The sequence below is a fragment of the Oncorhynchus clarkii genome, chromosome 22 (assembly GCF_045791955.1).
Source record: "Oncorhynchus clarkii lewisi isolate Uvic-CL-2024 chromosome 22, UVic_Ocla_1.0, whole genome shotgun sequence".
In the NCBI taxonomy this organism is placed as follows: domain Eukaryota; kingdom Metazoa; phylum Chordata; class Actinopteri; order Salmoniformes; family Salmonidae; genus Oncorhynchus; species Oncorhynchus clarkii.
Genome location: NC_092168.1, coordinates 44,427,901 through 44,452,596, shown reverse-complemented (window position 1 = coordinate 44,452,596; position 24,696 = coordinate 44,427,901). Strand labels below are relative to the sequence as shown.

Here is a 24,696-nt window from a genome sequence, read left to right as displayed (position 1 = left end):
AACCTCAACCCAAGGCTAATCAATACTAGACCACACCTCACCCCAAGGCTAATCAATACTAGACCAAACCTCACCTAAAGGCTAATCAATGCTAGACCAAACCTCAACCCAAGGCTAATCAATGCTAGACCAAACCTCAACCCAAGGCTAATCAATGCTAGCCCAAACCTCAACCCAAGGCTAATCAATACTAGCCCAAACCTCAACCCAAGGCTAATCAATACTAGACCACACCTCACCCCAAGGCTAATCAATACTAGACCAAACCTCACCCCAAGGCTAATCAATGCTAGACCAAACCTCACCTAAAGGCTAATCAATACTAGACCAAACCTCACCCCAAGGCTAATCAATGCTAGACCAAACCTCACCCCAAGGCTAATCAATACTAGACCAAACCTCACCCCAAGGCTAATCAATACTAGACCAAACCTCACCCAAGGCTAATCAATACTAGACCAAACCTCACCTAAAAGCTAATCAATACTAGACCAAACCTCACCCCAAGGCTAATCAATACTAGACCAAACCTCACCTAAAGGCTAATCAATGCTAGACCAAACCTCAACCCAAGGCTAATCAATGCTAGACCAAACCTCAACCCAAGGCTAATCAATGCTAGACCAAACCTCAACCCACGGCTAATCAATACTAGACCAAACCTCACCTAAAGGCTAATCAATACTAGACCAAACCTCACCCCAATGCTAATCAACGCTACACCAAACCTCACCTCAAGGCTAATCAATACTAGACCAAACCTCACCTCAAGGCTAATCAATAATACACCAAACCTCACCTCAAGGCTAATCAATACTAGACCAAACCTCACCCCAAGGTGCAGTACCACTAAAAGAAAGTTAATAGTTCTATCTCATATTTTCTTGCCGAAATGATTTCTTTGTGAATCAGTGGGATATTATTATGCACTGTACAGGTTAGGTCATAGAGCCTAACGACGGGTCCAGAGGTCCTTTCAGGTAACTAACCTAACGTACAGGAGTGCAGGGCTCCAGCTACAGTCAGTGACTGTAATGTGATGTTAGCTAATAGTTAGCTACCGCTGAGCATTGCATTCCTGCTGAGTCTGCCTGGTGCTAGTAAAGCCTAGCCCTCTGCTGCCTGCCAAAAATACAATTAATAAATTATGGGATGAGTGAGGTTGCCTCACAATTTTACCATAGAGAGTCACCAACTCAGTTTTAACATTGCTGGCGTAATGTACTGTACCAAATGTTTCACTGCCAGTCATGTTTGTTTTTTCGTGACAATAACTCAGAAACAAAGCTGTCACAACCACGCTCATGAATAATAGTGCATTTGTGTCATCAGTAGAGGACTAGATCTGATTCAGTGACGGACTACGTCATTAGAATTTCCATTTGGTTAGGCGACAATCACCATAAGCACTCGATCTTGCACGACAACTGCAATGAGGACCATATTAAGGTCCTATTTGTGAGACAGAGTTCCCTCCTCCACTTCCTCTCCCCAGCCCCAGGTTTCCTGCTGGGAGTTGGTAATCTCTCAATGATCTAACCAGCAGAAACGAATGGACGAGTAGGCTGGAGGAGGCCAGAGGGAGTCAGGGAAGTGGACAAGAGGAAGCACAGGGGATATTTGTCTCTATGGAGCACAGTGGAGATCTCTAGTGTAAAGACCAGCATGAGATCCAGCTACACCCAGCATGGAGCCACTAGCACGTCGTCCCTCACAACACTTTGCTGAACGTCCTGGGGTCAACCACTGATGATACATATTGTAGGTCTGCTACTACAGAGGAATCTCCCATATGTACTTCTCCTGTTCCCCTCAGGTCTCTCTCTGAACCCTAGTACTTGAAGACATACGAAGAGTTGTATTAGAAACATCCTGCCATGCTGAAGTGGCTCCAATAGGGAGAAATAGCAAGAGGGGGAATAGAAAGATGAGGACGAGGAAGAGGAAGAGGATGAATAGAAAGAGGAGGAAAAGGATGAAGAGGAAGAGGAGGAATAGGAAGATGAGGAAGAGTAAGAGGATGAATAGAAAGAGGAGGAAAAGGATGAAGGGGAAGAGGAGGAAGAGGATGTGGAAGGTGACGATGATGAGGAAGAGGAGGAAGATGAAGAGGAGGACGATAAAGAGGAGGACGAAGATGAATAAGAAGAGGATGAATAGGAAGAGGAAGATGAGGAAGAGGAGGAAGGGGAAGAGAATGAATAGGAAGGTGAGGAAGAGGAAGAGGAGGATTAGGAGAAACAGGAAGATGAGGAAGAGGAGGAAGCGGATGAATAGGAAGATGAGGAAGATGAGGAAGATGATGAAGAGGAGGAATAGGGAGAGGATGGAGAGGAAGAGGAGGAATAGGAAGAGGATGAATAGGAAGATGAGGAAGAGGAGGAAGATGAGGATGAGGAAGAGGAATAGTAGTAATCCCAAAGAAATTCCTTAAGAAGGCACATTGACTAAACCTGGAGGAACCAGTGGTTGGCTCTCCTAACGCCAGGCTGCCAACAAAAGGATTTACACACCAGACAAGAACAGCCCACAGACTAGCAGTGTGATCAGATGGACTGGGTTTATAGGCTCCTATCACTTCACAGTTATCAGTGTCTGGGAGTTTAATAGCACTGAATCCCCCCTATACCTGCCTATAATACTGAATCCCCCCTTTACCTGCCTATAATACTGAATGACTCCTTTACCTGCCTATAATACTGAATGACTCCTTTACCTGCCTATAATACTGAATGACTCCTTTACCTGCCTATAATACTGAATGACTCCTTTACCTGCCTATAATACTGAATGACTGCTTTACCTGCCTATAATACTGAATGACTCCTTTACCTGCCTATAATACTGAATGACTCCTTTACCTGCCTATAATACTGAATGACTCCTTTACCTGCCTATAATACTGAATGACTCCTTTACCTGCCTATAATACTGAATGACTCCTTTACCTGCCTATAATACTGAATGACTCCTTTACCTGCCTATAATACTGAATGACTCCTTTACCTGCCTATAATACTGAATGACTCCTTTACCTGCCTATAATACTGAATGACTCCTTTACCTGCCTATAATACTGAATGACTCCTTTACCTGCCTATAATACTGAATGACTCCTTTACCTGCCTATCATACTGAATGACTCCTTTACCTACCTATAATACTGAATGACTCCTTTACCTGCCTATAATACTGAATGACTCCTTTACCTGCCTATAATACTGAATGACCCCTTTCCGGATAAAACGCTCGAATAAAGAAGAATAAAGGTTTAGAGAGTCATCTGACCTAAACAAATGTTGGGGCTCAGTCACGATGTCTTCAGATGTCATCACCTGTCACAACACACCGCTTGTAGTGTACGGCACGCAGGACTCGTATGTCATGGCCAGAGCAGAGAGTTCCACTGTTGACTGATAAATTGGATAGCTTGATAGTCCATGAGTAAGCGCCAGTAAGTATTCTTATTTTCTGGCCATAAAGCAACAACAAAAAAACGGTTATCCCGCTGAATAAATCTAGGAAATTGAGCCTTTCCTTTCAAATGTTTATTTTTCAACATAGCTATATCCTAAGGAAAATATCTAAAAAACCATTACGGCTTCTGGAAAAAAAGTAACCTTCTCAATAGACGAGAGAGAAAACATATCCGTTGGATCGTGAGACAGTGAGGAAGGGTCATGTTTTGCTGATACAGGATGCCATCCCTGTCACTGTTAAAGAGCATCTTCCAAAGAGGTCTCACTTCCTGAAGCTCTTCTGCCAGGCCAGATTCCCATTTCATAATGTGTCGTGTAGCGATGGAAAGTTTGAGAGGGTGACATGGGCTAAGCCCTGCTGAATGGGCCTAGAGATAGGGCCTAGCCCTTCCTTACACTATCACAACAAAACAGACGACCCCTGACCTCTAAAGTGTGAAGCAGGGATGTAAACGTAAGGTAAGCCTCTGTGAATGACCTCACTGAAATAGCATGAAATCACAATAAACACGACAACCAAAACATGCACGTGGGAGGCAGAAAGGATTGATGGGATGATGGCTGGATGATGACACTATGCACCAGTGGCAGGATGGGACGGCGGCTTCGGGAAGTCGAAAGGAGGTGGAGTGCGTTTGTTCATACATAACAACTGGTGTGCTGCTTCAAGTGTGAAGGAAATCTGGTGCGTTTGTTCACCTGATACAGAACACCTCATGGTGAGCTGCAGACCCTTTAATCTACCAAGAGAGTTCTCATCCATAATTGTCACGACTGTCTTCGTCCCTCCATAAGCCAACACCACTCTGGCACTCAACGAACTGTATGGGGTCATAAACAAACAACCTCCCACCTGGACAAGAGGGGAAATAACTATGTGTGAATTCTGTTCATAGACTACAGTTCAGCGTTCAACACCATAGTCCTCTCCAAGCTCATCACCAAGCTATGGCCCCTGGGACTGAACCTCTGCCTACATATATACATATCTACCTCAAATACCTTGTACCCCTGTACATTGATCTGGTACTGGTACTCCCTGTATATAGCTCTACATTGATCTGGTACTGGTACTCCCTGTATATAGATCTACATGGATATGGTACTGGTACTCCCTGTATATAGCTCCACATTGATCTGGTACTGGTACTCCCTGTATATAGCTCCACATTGATAAGGTACTGCTACTTCCTGTATATAGCTCCACATTGATAAGGTACTGCTACTTCCTGTATACAGCTCCACATTGATAAGGTACTGGTACTCCCTGTATATAGCTCCACATTGATCTGGTACTGGTACTCCCTGTATATAGCTCCACATTGATCTGGTACTGGTACTCCCTGTATATAGCTCCACAATGATCTGGTACTGGTACTCCCTGTATATAGCTCCACAATGATCTGGTACTGCTATTACCTGTATGTAACTCTACAATGATCTGGTACTGGTACTCCCTGTATGTAACTCTACAATGATCTGGTACTGGTACTCCCTGTATATAGCTCTACATTGATCTGGTACTGGTACTCCCTGTATATAGATCTACATGGATATGGTACTGGTACTCCCTGTATATAGCTCCACATTGATCTGGTACTGGTACTCCCTGTATATAGCTCCACATTGATAAGGTACTGCTACTTCCTGTATACAGCTCCACATTGATAAGGTACTGGTACTCCCTGTATATAGCTCCACATTGATCTGGTACTGGTACTCCCTGTATATAGCTCTACATTGATCTGGTACTGGTACTCCCTGTATATAGATCTACATGGATATGGTACTGGTACTCCCTGTATATAGCTCCACATTGATCTGGTACTGGTACTCCCTGTATATAGCTCCACATTGATAAGGTACTGCTACTTCCTGTATACAGCTCCACATTGATAAGGTACTGGTACTCCCTGTATATAGCTCCACATTGATCTGGTACTGGTACTCCCTGTATATAGCTCCACATTGATCTGGTACTGGTACTCCCTGTATATAGCTCCACAATGATCTGGTACTGGTACTCCCTGTATATAGCTCCACAATGATATGGTACTGATATTACCTGTATGTAACTCTACAATGATCTGGTACTGGTACTCCCTGTATGTAACTCTACAATGATCTGGTACTGGTACTCCCTGTATATAGCTCTACATTGATCTGGTACTGGTACTCCCTGTATATAGATCTACATGGATATGGTACTGGTACTCCCTGTATATAGCTCCACAATGATCTGGTACTGGTACTCCCTGTATATAGCTCCACAATGATATGGTACTGCTATTACCTGTATATAGCTCCACATTGATAAGGTACTGCTACTTCCTGTATACAGCTCCACATTGATAAGGTACTGGTACTCCCTGTATATAGCTCCACATTGATCTGGTACTGGTACTCCCTGTATATAGCTCCACATTGATCTGGTACTGGTACTCCCTGTATATAGCTCCACAATGATCTGGTACTGGTACTCCCTGTATATAGCTCCACAATGATATGGTACTGATATTACCTGTATGTAACTCTACAATGATCTGGTACTGGTACTCCCTGTATGTAACTCTACAATGATCTGGTACTGGTACTCCCTGTATATAGCTCTACATTGATCTGGTACTGGTACTCCCTGTATATAGATCTACATGGATATGGTACTGGTACTCCCTGTATATAGCTCCACAATGATCTGGTACTGGTACTCCCTGTATATAGCTCCACAATGATATGGTACTGCTATTACCTGTATGTAACTCTACAATGATCTGGTACTGGTACTCCCTGTATGTAACTCTACAATGATCTGGTACTGGTACTCCCTGTATATAGCTCTACAATGATCTGGTACTGCTACTCCCTGTATGTAACTCTACAATGATCTGGTACTGCTACTCCCTGTATGTAACTCTACAATGATCTGGTACTGCTACTCCCTGTATGTAACTCTACAATGATCTGGTACTGCTACTCCCTGTATGTAACTCTAAAATGATCTGGTACTGCTACTCCCTGTATGTAACTCTACAATGATCTGGTACTGCTACTCCCTGTATGTAACTCTACAATGATCTGGTACTGCTACTCCCTGTATGTAACTCTACAATGATCTGGTACTGGTACTTCCTGTATATAGCTCTACAATGATCTGGTACTGCTACTCCCTGTATGTAACTCTACAATGATCTGGTACTGCTACTCCCTGTATGTAACTCTACAATGATCTGGTACTGCTACTCCCTGTATGTAACTCTACAATGATCTGGTACTGCTACTCCCTGTATGTAACTCTACAATGTTTTGGTACTGCTACTCCCTGTATGTAACTCTACAATGATCTGGTACTGCTACTCCCTGTATGTAACTCTACAATGATCTGGTACTGCTACTCCCTGTATGTAACTCTACAATGATCTGGTACTGCTACTCCCTGTATGTAACTCTACAATGATCTGGTACTGCTACTCCCTGTATGTAACTCTACAATGATCTGGTACTGCTACTCCCTGTATGTAACTCTACAATGATCTGGTACTGCTACTCCCTGTATGTAACTCTACAATGATCTGGTACTGCTACTCCCTGTATGTAACTCTACAATGATCTGGTACTGCTACTCCCTGTATGTAACTCTACAATGATCTGGTACTGCTACTCCCTGTATGTAACTCTACAATGATCTGGTACTGCTACTCCCTGTATGTAACTCTACAATGATCTGGTACTGCTACTCCCTGTATGTAACTCTACAATGATCTGGTACTGCTACTCCCTGTATGTAACTCTACAATGATCTGGTACTGCTACTCCCTGTATGTAACTCTACAATGATCTGGTACTGGTACTCCCTGTATAAGGCAGCACATGTTACCATTTTATTTTTAAACTGCATCGTTGGGGAAGGGCTCGTAAGCAAGCGTTTCAGGGAAAAGTCTACACCTGTTGTATTCGGCGCATGTCACAAATACTATTTTATTTTATTTGATGTTGATAGATCACATTAAGTTGATAGCAATTATCCAACGTGGTACACTATAATGGAAACTACCAAGATCTTATCAACATTGACAGATTTGTTTTCCGTCAGCAATAAATGATATCCATCCTTACCTCACTGACTCGGGACAGTTATTCTGTTGCAGACTAGTCAAATGGTGTTCTATTCTGTCTGGTCATCTCTGAGCCCTGCTCAAGAACAGAGGACTATATAAGGAAAATCAAATCAAATTGGATTTGTCACATGCGCTGAATACAACAGGTGGAGGAGACCTTACAGTGAAATGCTTACTTACAATCTCCTTAACCAACAACGCAGTTCAAGAAAAATAGTTAAGAAAAGATTTAATAAATAAACTGAAGTAAAAAATAAACATTAAATAAGTAACACAATAAAATAACAATAACGAGGCTGTATACAGGGGGTACCGGTACCGAGTCAATGTGCGGGGGTACAGGTTAGTCGAGGTAATTGAGGTAATATGTACAAATAGGTATGGGTAAAATGATTATGCATAGATAATAAACAGCGTGTAGTAGCAATGTATAAACAAGGGCGGGGTGGCCATTTGAGGAAATGTTCAGCAGTCTTATGGCTTGGGGGTAGAAGCTGTTAAGGAGACTTTTGGACCTGGACTTGGCTCCGGTACCGCTAGGACGCCATGCGGGACACACTAATGGTATCTGAGCCTGGTTCTGGTGCCAGGTCAGAAGGCCAGAGGTGACTCACCTGGAAGTCCTCCTGGGGGAACTGCAGCATGTCCCGGAGGACATCACTGAGAATCTGGGTCTTCCTCTGGACAAGAACAGTCTCATAGTCCAGGGGTTCGATAACTTTGCGCTTCACCTAGGGAACACATAGACACAACATGCTGTTAATATACAGGTATTTACACAGAGAACATGCTGTTTTCAAAGCCGACCAGAGGAGTGCTTTGAAAAGGTGGATCTCTCTTTTAGGGAGGACTTTCTCAACTCTAACACACAACATAAAGATGGCGGAGTCTCACTTCAAAAGGAGAGCTATAAGAAGTGAACTTGGGCCCTGGTCAAAAGTAATACACTTTGGGACGCAGTCAGTATTGTAAGTTGAGCTCAGAGAATCTGTAGCTGCTGGGGCCCTTCTCACACATGCTATCTGTTAGTGACAACCCTACGAGGGCTGCAGCCTGCATCCGCCCACAGAGAACACATCCGCCTTTACTAGCTCCCTGATGGAAGGCAGGATCATTATGACATCATGTCACTCTCTGACAGCTAACACACATCTCTGATGGAAGGCAGAAACATTATGGCATCACTCTCTGACAGCTAACACACATCTCTGATGGAAGGCAGAAACATTATGACATCATGTCACTCTCTGACAGCTAACACACAGCTCTGATGGAAGGCAGAAACATTATGACATCACTCTCTGACAGCTAACACACAGCTCTGATGAAAGGCAGAAACATTATGACATCATGTCACTCTCTGACAGCTAACACACAGCTCTGATAGAAGGCAGAAACATTATGACATCATGTCACTCTCTGACAGCTAACACACAGCTCTGATGGAAGGCAGGACCATTATGACATCACTCTGACAGCTAACACACAGCTCTGATGGAAGGCTGGCAGGATCATTATGACATCACTCTCTGACAACTAACACACAGCTCTGTCCCGTCACTAAGGAGCACGTTACAACTCAACACCATGGGTAAGAGCTACACTATTTAATGTTTAGAAAACACACATGATATCTATATATGAATGTTTGAACCTCACCGTCCAAACCATCTGGTTTTCTGATTGATATGATTACAGTTAGCTAAAAACATCGAACTGTTATATAATCAACTTTCGGAGTATTTTAAAAACAGATTTGTGACGCATTGTTGTTCATATCAACATAAGGCCTTAAGCAGATAAGAATGTAGATTTCGTTCCAGAGGGAATCAACTGTAGCTTTTGCGTCTCACGTAATGTCTTCTGCTTGGACAAGCTGTACCACAGCAGGCAGTGGAGTTACATAAGATACCTCATAGTGCTGCTACAGACCACATCCATCACTGACGATGACAATGTCCATCGAACTATATGAATTCACTGAAACACAAGGGACTTTGCTATATGGTAATGTTGTTGGTATTATCATGGTAGTGTATACGTGTCACGTCCTGACCTTAGTTCCTTTTGTATGTTTCTATTTTAGGTTGGTCGGGGCGTGAGTTGGGGTGGGCGATCGATCTTTTTGTTCTATGTTTGGTATTTCTATGTGTTTGGCCTGGTATGGTTCCCAATCAGAGGCAGCTGTCAATCGTTGTCTCTGATTGAGAACCATACTTAGGCAGCCTGTTTTCCCACTCTTGTTTGTGGGTGATTGTTTTCTGTTTAGTGTATGTCACCTTACAGAACTGTTTCGTTTCTTCCTTTCACTTTGTTATTTTGTTTTGTGTGTTCAGTCAATAAATTATGACGGACACTTACCACGCTGCGTATTGGTCCGATCCTTCTTACTCTTCCTCAGACGAAGAGGAGATTCGTTACAATACGATATGGCACAGTTCAGACATCCACTCATCAAGCAGTAACAATACATAGTGGCCATAGAGGCACAGAACACTTGAGACGACTAAATCTATACATTCTCACCAGCTTGAGATGACTAAATCCATACCTTCTCAACAGCTTGAGACGACTAAATCTATACATTCTCACCAGCTTGAGATGACTAAATCTATACATTCTCAACAGCTTGAGACGACTAAATCTATACATTCTCAACAGCTTGAGACGACTAAATCTATACATTCTCAACAGCATGAGACGACTAAATCTATACATTCTCAACAGCTTGAGACGACTAAATCTATACATTCTCAACAGCTTGAGACGACTAAATCTATATATTCTCAACAGCTTGAGACGACTAAATCTATACATTCTCAACAGCTTGAGACGACTAAATCTATACATTCTCAACAACTTGAGACGACTAAATCTATACATTCTCAACAACTTGAGACGACTAAATCTATACATTCTCAACAACTTGAGACGACTAAATCTATACATTCTCAACAACTTGAGACGACTAAATCTATACATTCTCAACAACTTGAGATGACTAAATCTATACATTCTCAACAGCTCCGGTAGAGAGCCAGGACTTTGGGTTGAGCAGCAGTACAGTTGCTTCGACATCTAGTTTGATGATCTCAGAGGGAGAGTCTTGTTAATGGACCAGTTTTAAGATGTATTGCAAGCGGCCATGCTAATAACACAGTCAGCACCTCAGTGTTGACTGGAGAGATCCCTGTTTTTGTCCCTTTCACAGTCACAGTCCACTGGACAAGTGCAAGGCAGTGAGGAGGAGGGTGTCTTCCTATCTGCTCCTAGCCTGTGAGGGCAATATTCTTCAGAAGAGTGACGCTGGCTTATGCAATCATGAATACACACACACACACACACACACACACACACACACACACACACACACACACACACACACACACACACACACACACACATACTGTGAAGACACGCAAACGTGCCCAAACATACCCTGCAGTGAGGTCTGACACACGCACACACACTTTCTAACACACTGAGAAAAGAACACGAATGACAGCTGACAGAGTCATGCTCTCAGGCCAGGTGAGTGAGGAGACATGAATACAGACTGCTGGGAGATAACAGTCCAGACAGGTGAGTGTGTGTGTGTGTGTGTGTGTGTGTGTGTGTGTGTGTGTGTGTGTGTGTGTGTGTGTGTGTGTGTGTGTGTGTGTGTGTGTGTGTGTGTGTGTGCGTGTGCCCTCTCATCCTCTGTCAGCTGAAATCACCACATCGCTATGATCACAGAGCAGGCCCCACAGCTACACAAGGCCAACCCGCCATAGAGACAGCTTACTGTAAACCCTACATAACATTATAAACATAGGTAGCCTGTCCTGATTCCAGGTATTAACCTGTACATGGAATTTGACATTCTTTGAAAGCAAAAGGCACCCTTAATTCAGTGACTACACAGTGAATATGACAGTTATGTTTACTGTTAAGCCCACAGGAGCCAATACTGTGGAAACCTCATTAAACAGGGATTTTCCCAGACACTTCCTGTGCATGACACACCTGGGGGTCAGGTGACAGTAAGCCAATCATCAGCCTACGAAAGAAAACAAACCGCTACACACTATTAAAGAAAACACAAAAAGCTCATTCAATTCAATACAGGGACTTGAGGAGAAATAGTACACATTTAAGTTAGCCAATATCACATGTGCATTATGTGATTGATTCCTGAGCCTTTCATTTTAAAAAATGTAACTAGGCAAGTCAGTTAAGAACAAATTCTTATTTACAATGAAGGCCTACCCCAGCCAAACGACACTGGGGCAATTGTGCACTGTCCTATGAGACTCCCAATCACAGCTGGTTGTGATACAACCTGGAATCGAACCAGGGTCTGTAGTGACACCGTCCAGCACTGAGATGCAGTGCCTTAGACCGCTGCACCACTCGGGAGCAGAGAGACGCTCCCTCGTGACTTCGTTACTTCATTGACTATTTACATTGACACCCTTTGTTTTTACACTACTGCTACTTGCTGTTGATCACCTACGCATCGTCGCTTTACAACTTACCTCGACTAAACCTGTACACCCGCACATTGACTCGGTGCCGGCTGTATATAGCCTCCACATTGTAATGTCATTTTTTTTGTGTTACTTTTTGATTTTATAACTTTAAAAAAAAACTTTAGTTAATTTAGTAAATATTTTCTTAACTCTATTTCTTGAACTGCATTGTTGGTTAAGGGCTTGTAAGTAAACATTTCAAGTTCAGGTCTACACATCTGTTGTATTCGACGCATGTGACAAATAAAATGTGATTTGATTTGCCTATTGTCAACCTTCCTCCCACTGTCCACATGACCCTTGAGGTTGTCCATATGCCTGTGTCAGGGACCAGACGAGCATATTCAGACAAACCACAGAGTAAGCCCTGGATAAGAAAATGTCTATTCACTGACTGCAGCCCAGTCATTCTCACTCCCTCAGCCATGACCACAGCCCAGTCATTCTCACTCCCTCAGCCCAGCGGCATGACCACAGCCCAGTCCACTGCTACAGTGATGACCCTGATCCTCCTACAGCACTGTACAGTACAGCACAGCACAGCACAGCACAGCACAGTACAGTACAGCACAGTACAGTACAGTACACCACAGTATATAGCACAGTACAGCACAGCACTGCACATTAGAGCACAGCACAGCACAGTACAGTACAGTACACCACAGTACAGCACAGTACAGCACAGTACAGTACAGCACAGCACAGCACAGTACACCACAGTACAGTACAGCACAGTACAGTACAGCACAGCACACCACAGTATAGCACAGCACAGCACAGCATAGTATACCACAGCACAGTACAGTACAGTACAGTACAGCACAGTACACCACAGTACAGCACAGTACCCCACAGTACAGCACAGTACAGCACAGTACACCACAGTACAGCACAGTACAGTACAGTACAGCACAGTCCAGTACAGTACAGCACAGTACAGCACAGCACACCACAGTACAGCACAGTACAGTACAGCACACCACAGCACAGTACACCACACCACAGTACAGCACAGTACAGTACAGTACAGTACAGCACAGCACAGTACACCACACCACAGTACAGTACTGTATTTTCATCTCTGACAGGGTAGGTCAAGTGGTTATTTGTAGCTCAGCTGGTAGAACATGGTGCTTGTAACACCAGGCAGTGGGTTCGTTTCGCAGGACTAGCATACGTAAAATGTACGCACACATGACTGTAAGTTGCTGTGGATAAAAACGTCTGCTAAATGGCATATATTATAATATTACATGAGGGCAACCAGAGACTTACCACAAACCATGGGTAGTGTGGCTCAGTGACATGGTTAAATAGTGCATATGATTTGAAACAGAAGGGCAACTATTCCTTATTAACAACAAGTGCCTCTGGGAAGTTTTAGCCTTTTGATAGAAATGGGCGTTCTACTCACCATAGAAACGACAGTTCTACTCACCATAGAAACGACAGTTCTACTCACCATAGAAACGACAGTTCTACTCACCATAGAAACGACAGTTCTACTCACCATAGAAACGACAGTTCTACTCACCATAGAAACGACAGTTCTACTCACCATAGAAACGACAGTTCTACTCACCATAGAAACGGCCGTTCTACAGTTCTACTCACCATAGAAACGACAGTTCTACTCACCATAGAAACGACAGTTCTACTCACCATAGAAACAACAGTTCTACTCACCATAGAAACGGCCGTTCTACTCACCATAGAAACGACAGTTCTACTCACCATAGAAACGACAGTTCTACTCACCATAGAAACGACAGTTCTACTCACCATAGAAACGGCCGTTCTACTCACCATAGTTCTACTCACCATAGAAACGACAGTTCTACTCACCATAGAAATTCTACTCACCATAGAAACGACAGTTCTACTCACCATAGAAACGACAGTTCTACTCACCATAGAAACGACAGTTCTACTCACCATAGAAACGGCCGTTCTACTCACCATAGAAACGACAGTTCTACTCACCATAGAAACGACAGTTCTACTCACCATAGAAACGGCCGTTCTACTCACCATAGAAACGACAGTTCTACTCACCATAGAAACGACAGTTCTACTCACCATAGAAACGACAGTTCTACTCACCATAGAAACGGCCGTTCTACTCACCATAGAAACGACAGTTCTACTCACCATAGAAACGACAGTTCTACTCACCATAGAAACGACAGTTCTACTCACCATAGAAACGACAGTTCTACTCACCATAGAAACGACAGTTCTACTCACCATAGAAACGACAGTTCTACTCACCATAGAAACGACAGTTCTACTCACCATAGAAACGGCCGTTCTACTCACCATAGAAACGACAGTTCTACTCACCATAGAAACGACAGTTCTACTCACCATAGAAACGGCCGTTCTACTCACCATAGAAACGACAGTTCTACTCACCATAGAAACGGCCGTTCTACTCACCATAGAAACGACAGTTCTACTCACCATAGAAACGACAGTTCTACTCACCATAGAAACGACAGTTCTACTCACCATAGAAACGGCCGTTCTACTCACCATAGAAACGGCCGTTCTACTCACCATAGAAACGGCTGTTCTACAGAACAAGGCCAGTTCAGAGATTCTAGACTAGTCATGAAGCTGCTAGCAGAACAAGGCCATTCTAAACTAGTCATGAAGCTGCTAGCAGAACAAGGCCAGTTCAGAGGTTCTAGACTAGTCATGAAGCTGCTAACAGAACAAGGCCAGTTCAGAGGTTCCAGACTAGTCATGAAGCTGCTAGCAGAACAAGGCCATTCTAGACTAGTCATGAAGCTGCTAACAGACCAAGGCCAGTTCAGAGGTTCCAGACTAGTCATGAAGCTGCTAGCAGAACAAGGCCAGTTCAGAGGTTCTAGACTAGTCATGAAGCTGCTAACAGAACAAGGCCAGTTCAGAGGTTCTAGACTAGTCATGAAGCTGCTAACAGAACATGGCCAGTTCAGAGGTTCCAGACTAGTCATGAAGCTGCTAGCAGAACAAGGCCATTCTAGACTAGTCATGAAGCTGCTAGCAGAACAAGGCCAGTTCAGAGGTTCCAGACTAGTCATGAAGCTGCTAACAGAACAAGGCCAGTTCAGAGGTTCCAGACTAGTCATGAAGCTGCTAACAGAACAAGGCCAGTTCAGAGGTTCTAGACTAGTCATGAAGCTGCTAGCAGAACAAGGCCCGTTCAGAGGTTCCAGACTAGTCATGAAGCTGCTAGCAGAACAAGGCCAGTTCAGAGGTTCCAGACACCTGACATCACAACAGTTATGCTACAACTACACCACAACAAGGAATATTGAGTGCTACAGATATTTGACTGTAAACAATATCCTCAAGCACTGCTGAAATGTGATGAAGTAACACAACCATTTCAGCTACCACTTAAAGTTTACAACCCAAAACATGTGGTAAAGAAATTCAGCCAACTACTAAAGTAACTTTTAGTGTCTCAGTTGAAACCATTGCTAGGTTATCCCCTCATTCCGTGACTTACCACCACCTGTGGTACTGCCTCCACCTCGGCTCCAGCCAAACTCTTGTACTGCTGGGGAGAGTCAATCACCAGCTCCTTCTTAGGGGCTTTGTTAGCCCTTCCTTGCATTGTCAACAGCTGTGGTCACTAGATCCCAAAGAGCAGCAACAGGTAGCCAGCATGTCCAGGGTAAAGTTAGGGGAGTTCTCCTGAGCCCCTATAGCTATCTCTCTCTCTCAGACCACTCTGTGTCTGAATTTCTGAGCCTCCCAGTCCTAGACTCACACCCAGGCTACGGAGAGAGACGGCCCCTCCCACACTCAGCTGCGCTGCCTGCCTGCCTTCCTGGGGGAGTTACAGCCTTCACACACACACACGCACTTACAGACACACACACACACACACACACACACACACACACACACAACACACACACACACACACACACACAACACACACACACACACACACACACACACACACACACACGCTCTTACAGACACAGACACACACACACACACACACACACACACACACACACACACACACACACACACACACACACACACACCTCCTCCTCCTCCTACAGTCATCTGACCCCTCAGCTTCCAACCTGGACTGTAATGACACGGACTGGCAACGCCAGACAAAGATGACACCTTCCATTCCACTGGTCTTCTAGTTCAAGGGACTGTCCAGTCCAACAGCTGTAAATGGAGCTGCTTCCCATTTCAGCATGGAGAATAACATAGAGAAGTAAGACTATAATAGAAAGGGAGACTAGAATAGTGTACTTCCATCGACATACATCTAGAAATTTGACAAACATCTAGAGAATTCATATCTGTGATGGAACACACTTACACATCAGCAGACTCAGTCTGAAACTGATTGAAACTCAGTTTGAAACTGATTGAAACTCAGTCTGAAACGGATTGAAACTCAGTCTGAAACTGATTGAAACTCAGTCTGAAACTGATTGAAACTCAGTTTGAAACTGATTGAAACTCAGTCTGAAACGGATTGAAACTCAGTTTGAAACTGATTGAAACTCAGTCTGAAACGGATTGAAACTCAGTTTGAAAGTAAAGACGCACACCTTATGAAAATCTCCAGATATACAGTATGATTGCATCTATAGAGTCAACAAGGTCAACAGTTCAATTTGTATCTATCTGTCCACTGTATGTAGCTCTGAGCTGTAGATCTTTATGTGTTCTTTCTGCTTCCTGGTGGTCACGGGGTCTCACGAGGGCCTCAGAGTGAGAGATTAGGCTTGTGTCCTGTCTGCAAAAGCCTCTGGTTGTTAATCATCCATCTACCAGAGGGGCATTTCAAGTGCTAACCCACCTCCAAGTAGGTTCAACCCTCCAGATTCCTCAATTGGCCACAGCAGGGAGGATGTTACCTTTTCACACTTGTGTCAGAGCTCAACGCAAGGTGGCAGGACCTTGGTGAGGACTACAGTTGTTCCCCTACCACTGCCCCTCTACCCGAACACTCAAACTCCGCCCCCCTGTCCCCACATTCAACCCCCGTCCCCCTGCAACCCACTGGCCTCTGTACACAGAACCCCCGGCCCCAAGACATAACCCCCGTCTCCCACTAGACCACTCACAAGCTGGAACCCCAGGCCCTGAAATACACAACCTTCCTCCAGCTTCACCCCCCCAGGTTGGCGACACGGAGACTCAGAGAGAAGGGGACTGGGGAACATCACAGTGGAATGAGTTACATGTCTGTCTCTTCCTGAGGGAAAACAGTGGCAGCTCTCTCTAGGTTTCACAGAGCAGCAATGAGTCATCTGAGTTCCTGTCTCTGATAAACAATGTCTGCAATGTGCCTTTGGTGCGAGATTGTCATCACTCGTACGACTAACAAACCGATGAATGACAAGTCTTTATAGGCCAACATTAAGGCTGTACATTGTTCATTATGTTATACAGTATGTATAAGATCTACCCGTTTGCTGATGTAATGCAAGGTCCATCCACCACATATTAGTGACAAAAGTCTTGTTTGGATGTTGACTCTCGTAGCAAACAACTAACTCGCGACCAAGTACAGTAATCGAGCTTCTCCTCCTGCACGCCACAACTCCATGAGGAATGTCACCAGACCTGCTTTGAAACACCCACTTGTTTACTGTGTCACGGTCTCAGAGGAATCCAAATTCATTACTGTGCTGTTTATATCGATTGTGACATTTACAAATTAGCATGATGTCAACAATTCTTTAACAGCAATGACACAGTCATTGAGACGAGCACAGCACCCAGGACACAGTCATTGAGACGAGCACAGCACCCTGGACACAGTCATTGAGACGAGCACAGCACCCAGGACACAGTCATTGAGACGAGCACAGCACCCAGGACACAGTCATTGAGACGAGCACAGCACCCGGGACACAGTCATTGAGAAGAGCACAGCACCCAGGACACAGTGAATCCATGTTATATTAGTCCAGCTGAAACAACTAGACATCTGTTCTAATCCCTAACTGGGTAGTTATAATATATATATATATTTATATATATACACCTACTCATTCAAGGGTTTTGCTTTATTTTGTACTATTTTCTACATTGTAGAATAATAGTGAAGACATCAAAACTATGAAATAACACATATGGAATCATGTGGTGACAAAAAAAAGTGTTAAACAAATCTAAATATATTTTAAATGTGAGATTATTGTACCATGTAGAACCATATAGAACCATGTAGAACCATATAGAACCATGTAGAACCATATAGAACCATGTAGAAACAGGCAACTGTTCCATAGTAAATAATTATTATATTATTATTATACTAGGCTATACTATTCCCTAATAAATTATTGCTACAGTATACCTGGTCTCTGTCATAGCATTATCAAGGTGCAGAGTAAATACACATATTGCTGTTTTTTCAATTTGCATCCATAATGTTTAGCTGTGTCTTGAAGATACTGAATATGATTGATAGTGTGATGATGCACAAATCAGAGAAAGGGACAGAATGTCTGCTTCCGTTATCTTTGTGTTTCATCGTTGCTTCTTCCCTTTACTGCCATCCAGCTTCCTCTGAAGCAGTCATCATCAAGAAGAACAAGTTGCTTCCTCTGTTTAAATCATCTATATCAGCCCTAGACTTTTATTGAGTTTCATTCTGCGTCATCACTGAATCACCTTGTTATCTATTTTGGTAAATATGAGGGAAATTGGTATTGTAGGGCCTATCACACTGCATCTGGAACTAGAGGACAGTTATCAAATTATGCAATGATAGCAGTCTTTTCATTGTGACTTTTCCTCAGCTCAGTATATCAATGATAAGGTGAGCACATAGTAAAACACCCTCAACTAATCACTCTCTTTAGACTGCTATGTCAGGTCAGTCCACATCTACACCACTGCTATGTCAGGTCAGTCCACATCTACACCACTGCTATGTCAGGTCAGTCCACATCTACACCACTGCTATGTCAGGTCAGTCCACATCTACACCACTGCTATGTCAGGTCAGTCCACATCTACCTACACCACTGCTATGTCAGGTCAGTCCACATCTACCTACACCACTGCTATGTCAGGTCAGTCCACATCTACCTACACCACTGCTATGTCAGGTCAGTCCACATCTACACCACTGCTATGTCAGGTCAGTCCACATCTACCTACACCACTGCTATGTCAGGTCAGTCCACATCTACCTACACCACTGCTATGTCAGGTCAGTCCACATCTACACCACTTCTATGTCAGCAAGGTTTTTTCTGGATCAAAAGGGGGCTAAGGTGGTGGGTGTGGCAAAGGGTGTGGCAGGGGGCGTGGCAGGGGGCGTGGCAATGGGCACAGTCAGCATGGCAGAATTCTGTAGAACATTTTAGAGGCCCCATCTTGGTGGGGGTTTTTTAAAAGTGATTTTTTTTTGTAATTTAACGTTAATTTCCTGCAATTCTACACATTGAGTCATAGAGCTGAGAGAACATTTTGGAGTTTTAAATCTAATTTCCAAGGATTCTACATATTCTGCCAAGTAGCTGAGAGAAAATGTTGCAGTTTTAAAGATACATTCCTGCAATTCTATGCAGGAATGGCTAATGCTATGTTATTTAACATTTAACATTTAACATAACATAATAACTATATCAATATTGTTCAATTAATTGTTTTTAGAATTTTCAATTTTCCGTACTGCTTAGCTTTTATTATGGTGATTGTTAGTTCTCAAAGATTATACTATTAAAAAAAATATATAGGTGAATTTTCCTTTCTACAGCATGCCCATGATATATTCGCCAAGGTTGAATATTATGGAAAATAATATAATGTAATGTAACTCTATCAGAAGATGTTAGAGTTCCAAACAGCAGGGCAATGATGTGTACAATGTAGCTGTCAGAGTCAAACAAAGCCCCTGTTGCCAGTGAAGGAGCATAGCTTAGCTATAATGTTCTCCTGTCCCAGTCAGAGTGTCAGAGTGTGAGAGAGATGGCCACGGAAAACGCCTTAATGTTATCAGCATGTCTGGAAACACTCCCTCCTAGGCAACTTCACAATGGCCTGAGACGACACACATACTGTAGGTAGGAAGTAATCCTGACAACAAAAATAAAACAATTCCCGCTTTAGCTAGACAGCTAGGGAGCTAAGTCTGTTGTTGTTTCGCTGTGCTTAGGTCCAGAATGTAAAAAGAGATGTGGGATTTTTATTGATTTTATTTAACCTTTATTTAACTAGGCAAGTCAGTTAAGAACCAATTGTTATTTACAACGACGGCCTACCCAAAAGGCAAAAGGCCTCCTGCGGGGGCTGCGATTCAAAATAAAATGTAGAACAAAACACACATCACGATAAGAGAGACACCACAACACTACATCAAGAGAGACCTAAGACAACAACATAACATGGCAGCAACACATGACAACACAGCATGGTAGAAACACAACATGACAAATACATGGTAGCAACACAACACGACAACAATAAGGTAGCAACACAGCATGGCAGCAGCACAGCATGGTAGCAGCGCAAAACATGGTACACACATTATTGGGCACAGACAACAGCACAAAGGGCAAGAAGGTAGATTGAACAATGCATCACGCAAAGCTGCTACAAGTGTCAGTAAGAGTGTCCATGATTGAGTCTTAGAATGAAGAGATGGAGATAAAACTGTCCAGTTTGAGTGTTTGTTGCAGCTCGCTAGCTGCAGCAATCTGAAAAGAGGAGGGGGAGTGGTCTGAGTGTTTGTTGCAGCTCGCTAGCTGCAGCAAACTGAAAAGAGGAAGGGGAGTGGTCTGAGTGTTTGTTGCAGCTCGCTAGCTGCAGCAAACTGAAAAGAGGAAGGGGAGTGGTCTGAGTGTTTGTTGCAGCTCGCTAGCTGTTATTTAGCTGTGCTTAGGGCCAGAATGTACAGGGGAGTGATCTGATTGTTAGATTTTTCTCTGTTAACGGCACATTGTTTTCATATGGATGTTCTGGTGAACAAAATCCAATACAGTTAAATAGTCACTATCTTTTTTGGGCCAACATAAAATCGATACTTGATTCCAAGTATCAATTTGTTTCTACTATAGGTAACTAACAATCAGCCAACAGCATACCAACCTGTATCCCACTGTGGGCTTGCCACTAAGCATGGTCGGTCCTGGTTGGTCCCTGGATGGGAGACCAGATGCTCCTGGAAGTGGTGTTGGAGGGTCAGTAGGAGGCACTCTTTCCTCTGGTCTAAAAAAATATATATCCCAATGCCCCAGGGCAGTGATTGGGGACATTTTTTTAATTCAACTTTTTCACTCCGGACGTTTTATCGAAAGCAGAGTCACACAACTCAATCGCTGGTTGAAAACTGTTTTCTGCCACTTCCAAAAGATAGAATTTGTAGATAATTGTCCCTCTTTCTGGGACTCACCCACAAACAGGACCAAGCCTGGCCTGTTGAGGAGTGATGGACTCCATCCTAGCTGAAGGGGTGCTCTCATCTGATCTACGAACATAGACAGGGCTTCAACTCCCCTAACTCCACAATGAAATAGGGTGCAGGCCAAGCAGCAGGCTGTTAGCCAGCCTGCCAGCTTAGTGAGGTCTGCCACTAGCACAGTCAGTGTAGTTAGCTCAGCTATCCCCATTGAGACCGTGTCTGTGCCTCTAGGTTGGGCAAAACTAAACATGGCGATGTTCGCTTTAGCAATCTCACTAGAATAAAGATCTCCATTCCTGCAGTTATTCAAAGAGATTGTGATACCTCACATCTCAAAATAGGCCTACTTAATGTTAGATCCCTCACTTCAAAGGCAGTTATAGTCAATGAACTAATCACTGATCATAACCTTGATGTGATTGGCCTGACTGAAACATGGCTTAAGCCTGATTAATTTACTGTGTTAAATGAGGCCTCACCTCCTGGTTACACTTGTGACCATATCCCGCATGCATCCCGCAAAGGTGGAGGTGTTGCTAACATTTACGATAGCAAATTTCAAGTTACAAAACACCCCCCCAACGTTTTCGTCTTTTGAGCTTCTAGTCATGAAATCTATGCAGCCTAATCACTTTTTATAGCTACTGTTTACAGGCCTCCTGGGCCATATGCAGCGTTCCTCACTGAGTTCCCTGAATTCCTATCGGACCTTGTAGTCATAGCAGATAATATTAAAATTTTTGGTTGACTTTAATATTCACATGGAAAAGTCCACAGACAGGGCCTCCCGGGTGGCGAAGTGGTTAAGAGTGCTGTACTGCAGCGCCAGCTGTGCCACCAGAGACTCTGGGTTTGCACCCAGGCTTTGTCGCAACCGGCCGCGACCGGGAGGTCCATGGGGCGATGCACAATTGGCCTAGCGTCGTCCGGGTTAGGGAGGGCTTGGCCTTTAGAGATATCCTTGTCTCATCGCGCACTAGCGACTGTGTTGCCAGGTGCACGGTGTTTACTCCGACACATTGGTGCGGCTGGCTTCCGGGTTGGATGCGCGCTGTGTTAAGAAGCAGTGCGGCTTGGTTGGGTCGTGTATCGGAGGACGCATGACTTCGTTTCTCCCGAGCCCGCACGGGAGTTGTAGCGATGATAATATTTTTACAGTTTTGGAAACTTTTAGAGTGTTTTCTATCCTATGCTGTCAATTATATGCATATTCTAGCATCTGGTCCTGAGAAATAGCCCGTTTACTTTGGGAACATTATTTTTCCAAAAATGAAAATAGTGCCCCCTAGTTTCAAGAGGCTTCCAAATTCTTATTTTCAATCACGGCTTAGGAACAGTGGGTTAACTGACTTGTTCAGGGGCAGAATGACAGATTTTTACCTTGTCAGCTCGGGGATTCAATCTTGCAACCTTTCGGTTACTAGTCCAATGCTCTAACCACTAAGCTATCTCTGTGGGTTTAGTCGTAAAGATTTGTCATTTAACTTATAAAATTGATGACCTTTTATTGTGTCTTGATGTGTTTATCTGATTGTCAAAAGATCACTTCACCTCCTTTACTAGGCATCCTGTGCACGCTCACCCTCTCACAGCCTGTTTCAGTGGTGAATGGAGAGAGACATCTTTTACACAAAACACCAACAAGTGTAATGACATTTGGCCATCGTCATTAGGCCTGAATTTATGCGTCCATTGCGTGTCTCGGCGTCGGACAGTCATCTCTGCCTTGGCAAAATGTCTGTGTTTTCGTGGAACCACATCGTATTTCTGAGTGTTGGCTATACCACCCGTTTTCAAGTCCATTTTCACATTTGTCATGCCTCTGACATGATAAAATGATAAATAGTGGCGTAATAGCCTACAGTTTTCTTGACATTTTATTTGAATTACTGTGATGTTTTACCAGTACGGAGTACCCCCGCTATTTATTTTGCCGAGACGCCGTACCGGACCACCTTAGTAGTTTTAAACAGAGGGGACATTGGAAATAAACAGGTCGTATACCTGGTCCTAACGATATTAAGACTACACTAGATTAAAGTCAACGAGGTCACCATCTAAAGGAGGAGAACAACAGATACATTTGGCTCGGTAATTCAATTTATCCAGGAGTAATTCCCAGTGATGCTGAGCAGAATTTTGGACAACCAATCGCAGTGCTCCAATGGATAGCAACTGTTGTCCAGTCTGACAAGCTCACTTTTAAATCACATTAAAGGGCTATGGCAAAAACAAAGACTTGTCTAAATGCTCAGGAGGTTGGTGGCACCTTAATCAGGGAGGACGGGCTTGTGGTAATGTCTGGAGTGAAATTAATGAATTATGGTATCAAATATATCAAACACGTGGTTTCCATGGTTTCCAGGTGTTTGATGCCATTCCATTCACTCAGTTCCAGCCATTATTATGAGCTGTCCTCCCCTCAGCAGCCTGTGATTCCTGAAATGCAGAGCTTGTTGGAGTATTTTCCGAATCCGAAATGATACTTTTTTTTACATTGTTTGCTATCTCAGCTGGTTAGCTAGCTCTGTCTCATTGATCAACAAATGTTGTTTACCAAAAATGTATGTTAGCTAGCTCTCAGTCTCATTGGTCACCAAATGTTGTTTACTAAAAATGTATGTTAGCTAGCTCTCAGTCTCATTGGTCACCAAATGTTGTTTACTAAAAATGTATGTTAGCTAGCTCTCAGTCTCATTGATCACCAAATGTTGTTTACTAAAAATGTATGTTAGCTAGCTCTCAGTCTCATTGATCACCAAATGTTGTTTACCAAAAATGTATGTTAGCTAGCTAGCAATGAAGTTAGTTATGAATACAACTCCCATCTGCTGTCAACATCAAAAGTGGTTAAAGCTGACTGCATGCTGACAGTGAATTCAAAGCTATTCAGTGGCTGGCTAGCCTTATATACTACAAACATCATTTGACCAGGTTACCATGAAGCAATTGTAATGACCGACTACCACAACATACCCAAGAATTTCCTGATTAGCAAGGGACGGTCTGTTTAATTTCATTGTGTATTAGAATTACAGTTTGAGATCATTATGAGGGGATTGTGTGGTTGAATGGTGAATAGGCTTAGCGAAGGGTCAGTTGAGTCATTGGGCATGTATTAAAGACAATTTATGGTCAGTCCGGCACCTGGATTGGCTGTACAGCCTTTACTGCAGAAGTCAGGGCATTCATTCATCCTT

At 43.5% G+C, this 24,696-nt stretch overlaps 1 protein-coding gene across 13 annotated transcripts in view; it reads right to left on the bottom strand.

Moving 5' to 3' along the window:
* Positions 1-24,696, bottom strand: part of LOC139380955 (dedicator of cytokinesis protein 9-like) — a 167,222-nt gene that overhangs the window by 86,759 nt on the left and 55,767 nt on the right. For 10 of the 13 annotated variants that reach the window (XM_071124148.1, XM_071124151.1, XM_071124156.1 and 7 more), the window contains exon 2: positions 8,209-8,325. In XM_071124148.1, coding sequence (XP_070980249.1) covers positions 8,209-8,325 — 117 coding nt within the window. Of the gene's footprint in view, positions 1-8,208; positions 8,326-15,604; positions 15,822-24,696 lie in introns of those variants that run through there. The other 3 variants (XM_071124149.1, XM_071124154.1, XM_071124157.1) reach the window with 1 other exon arrangement.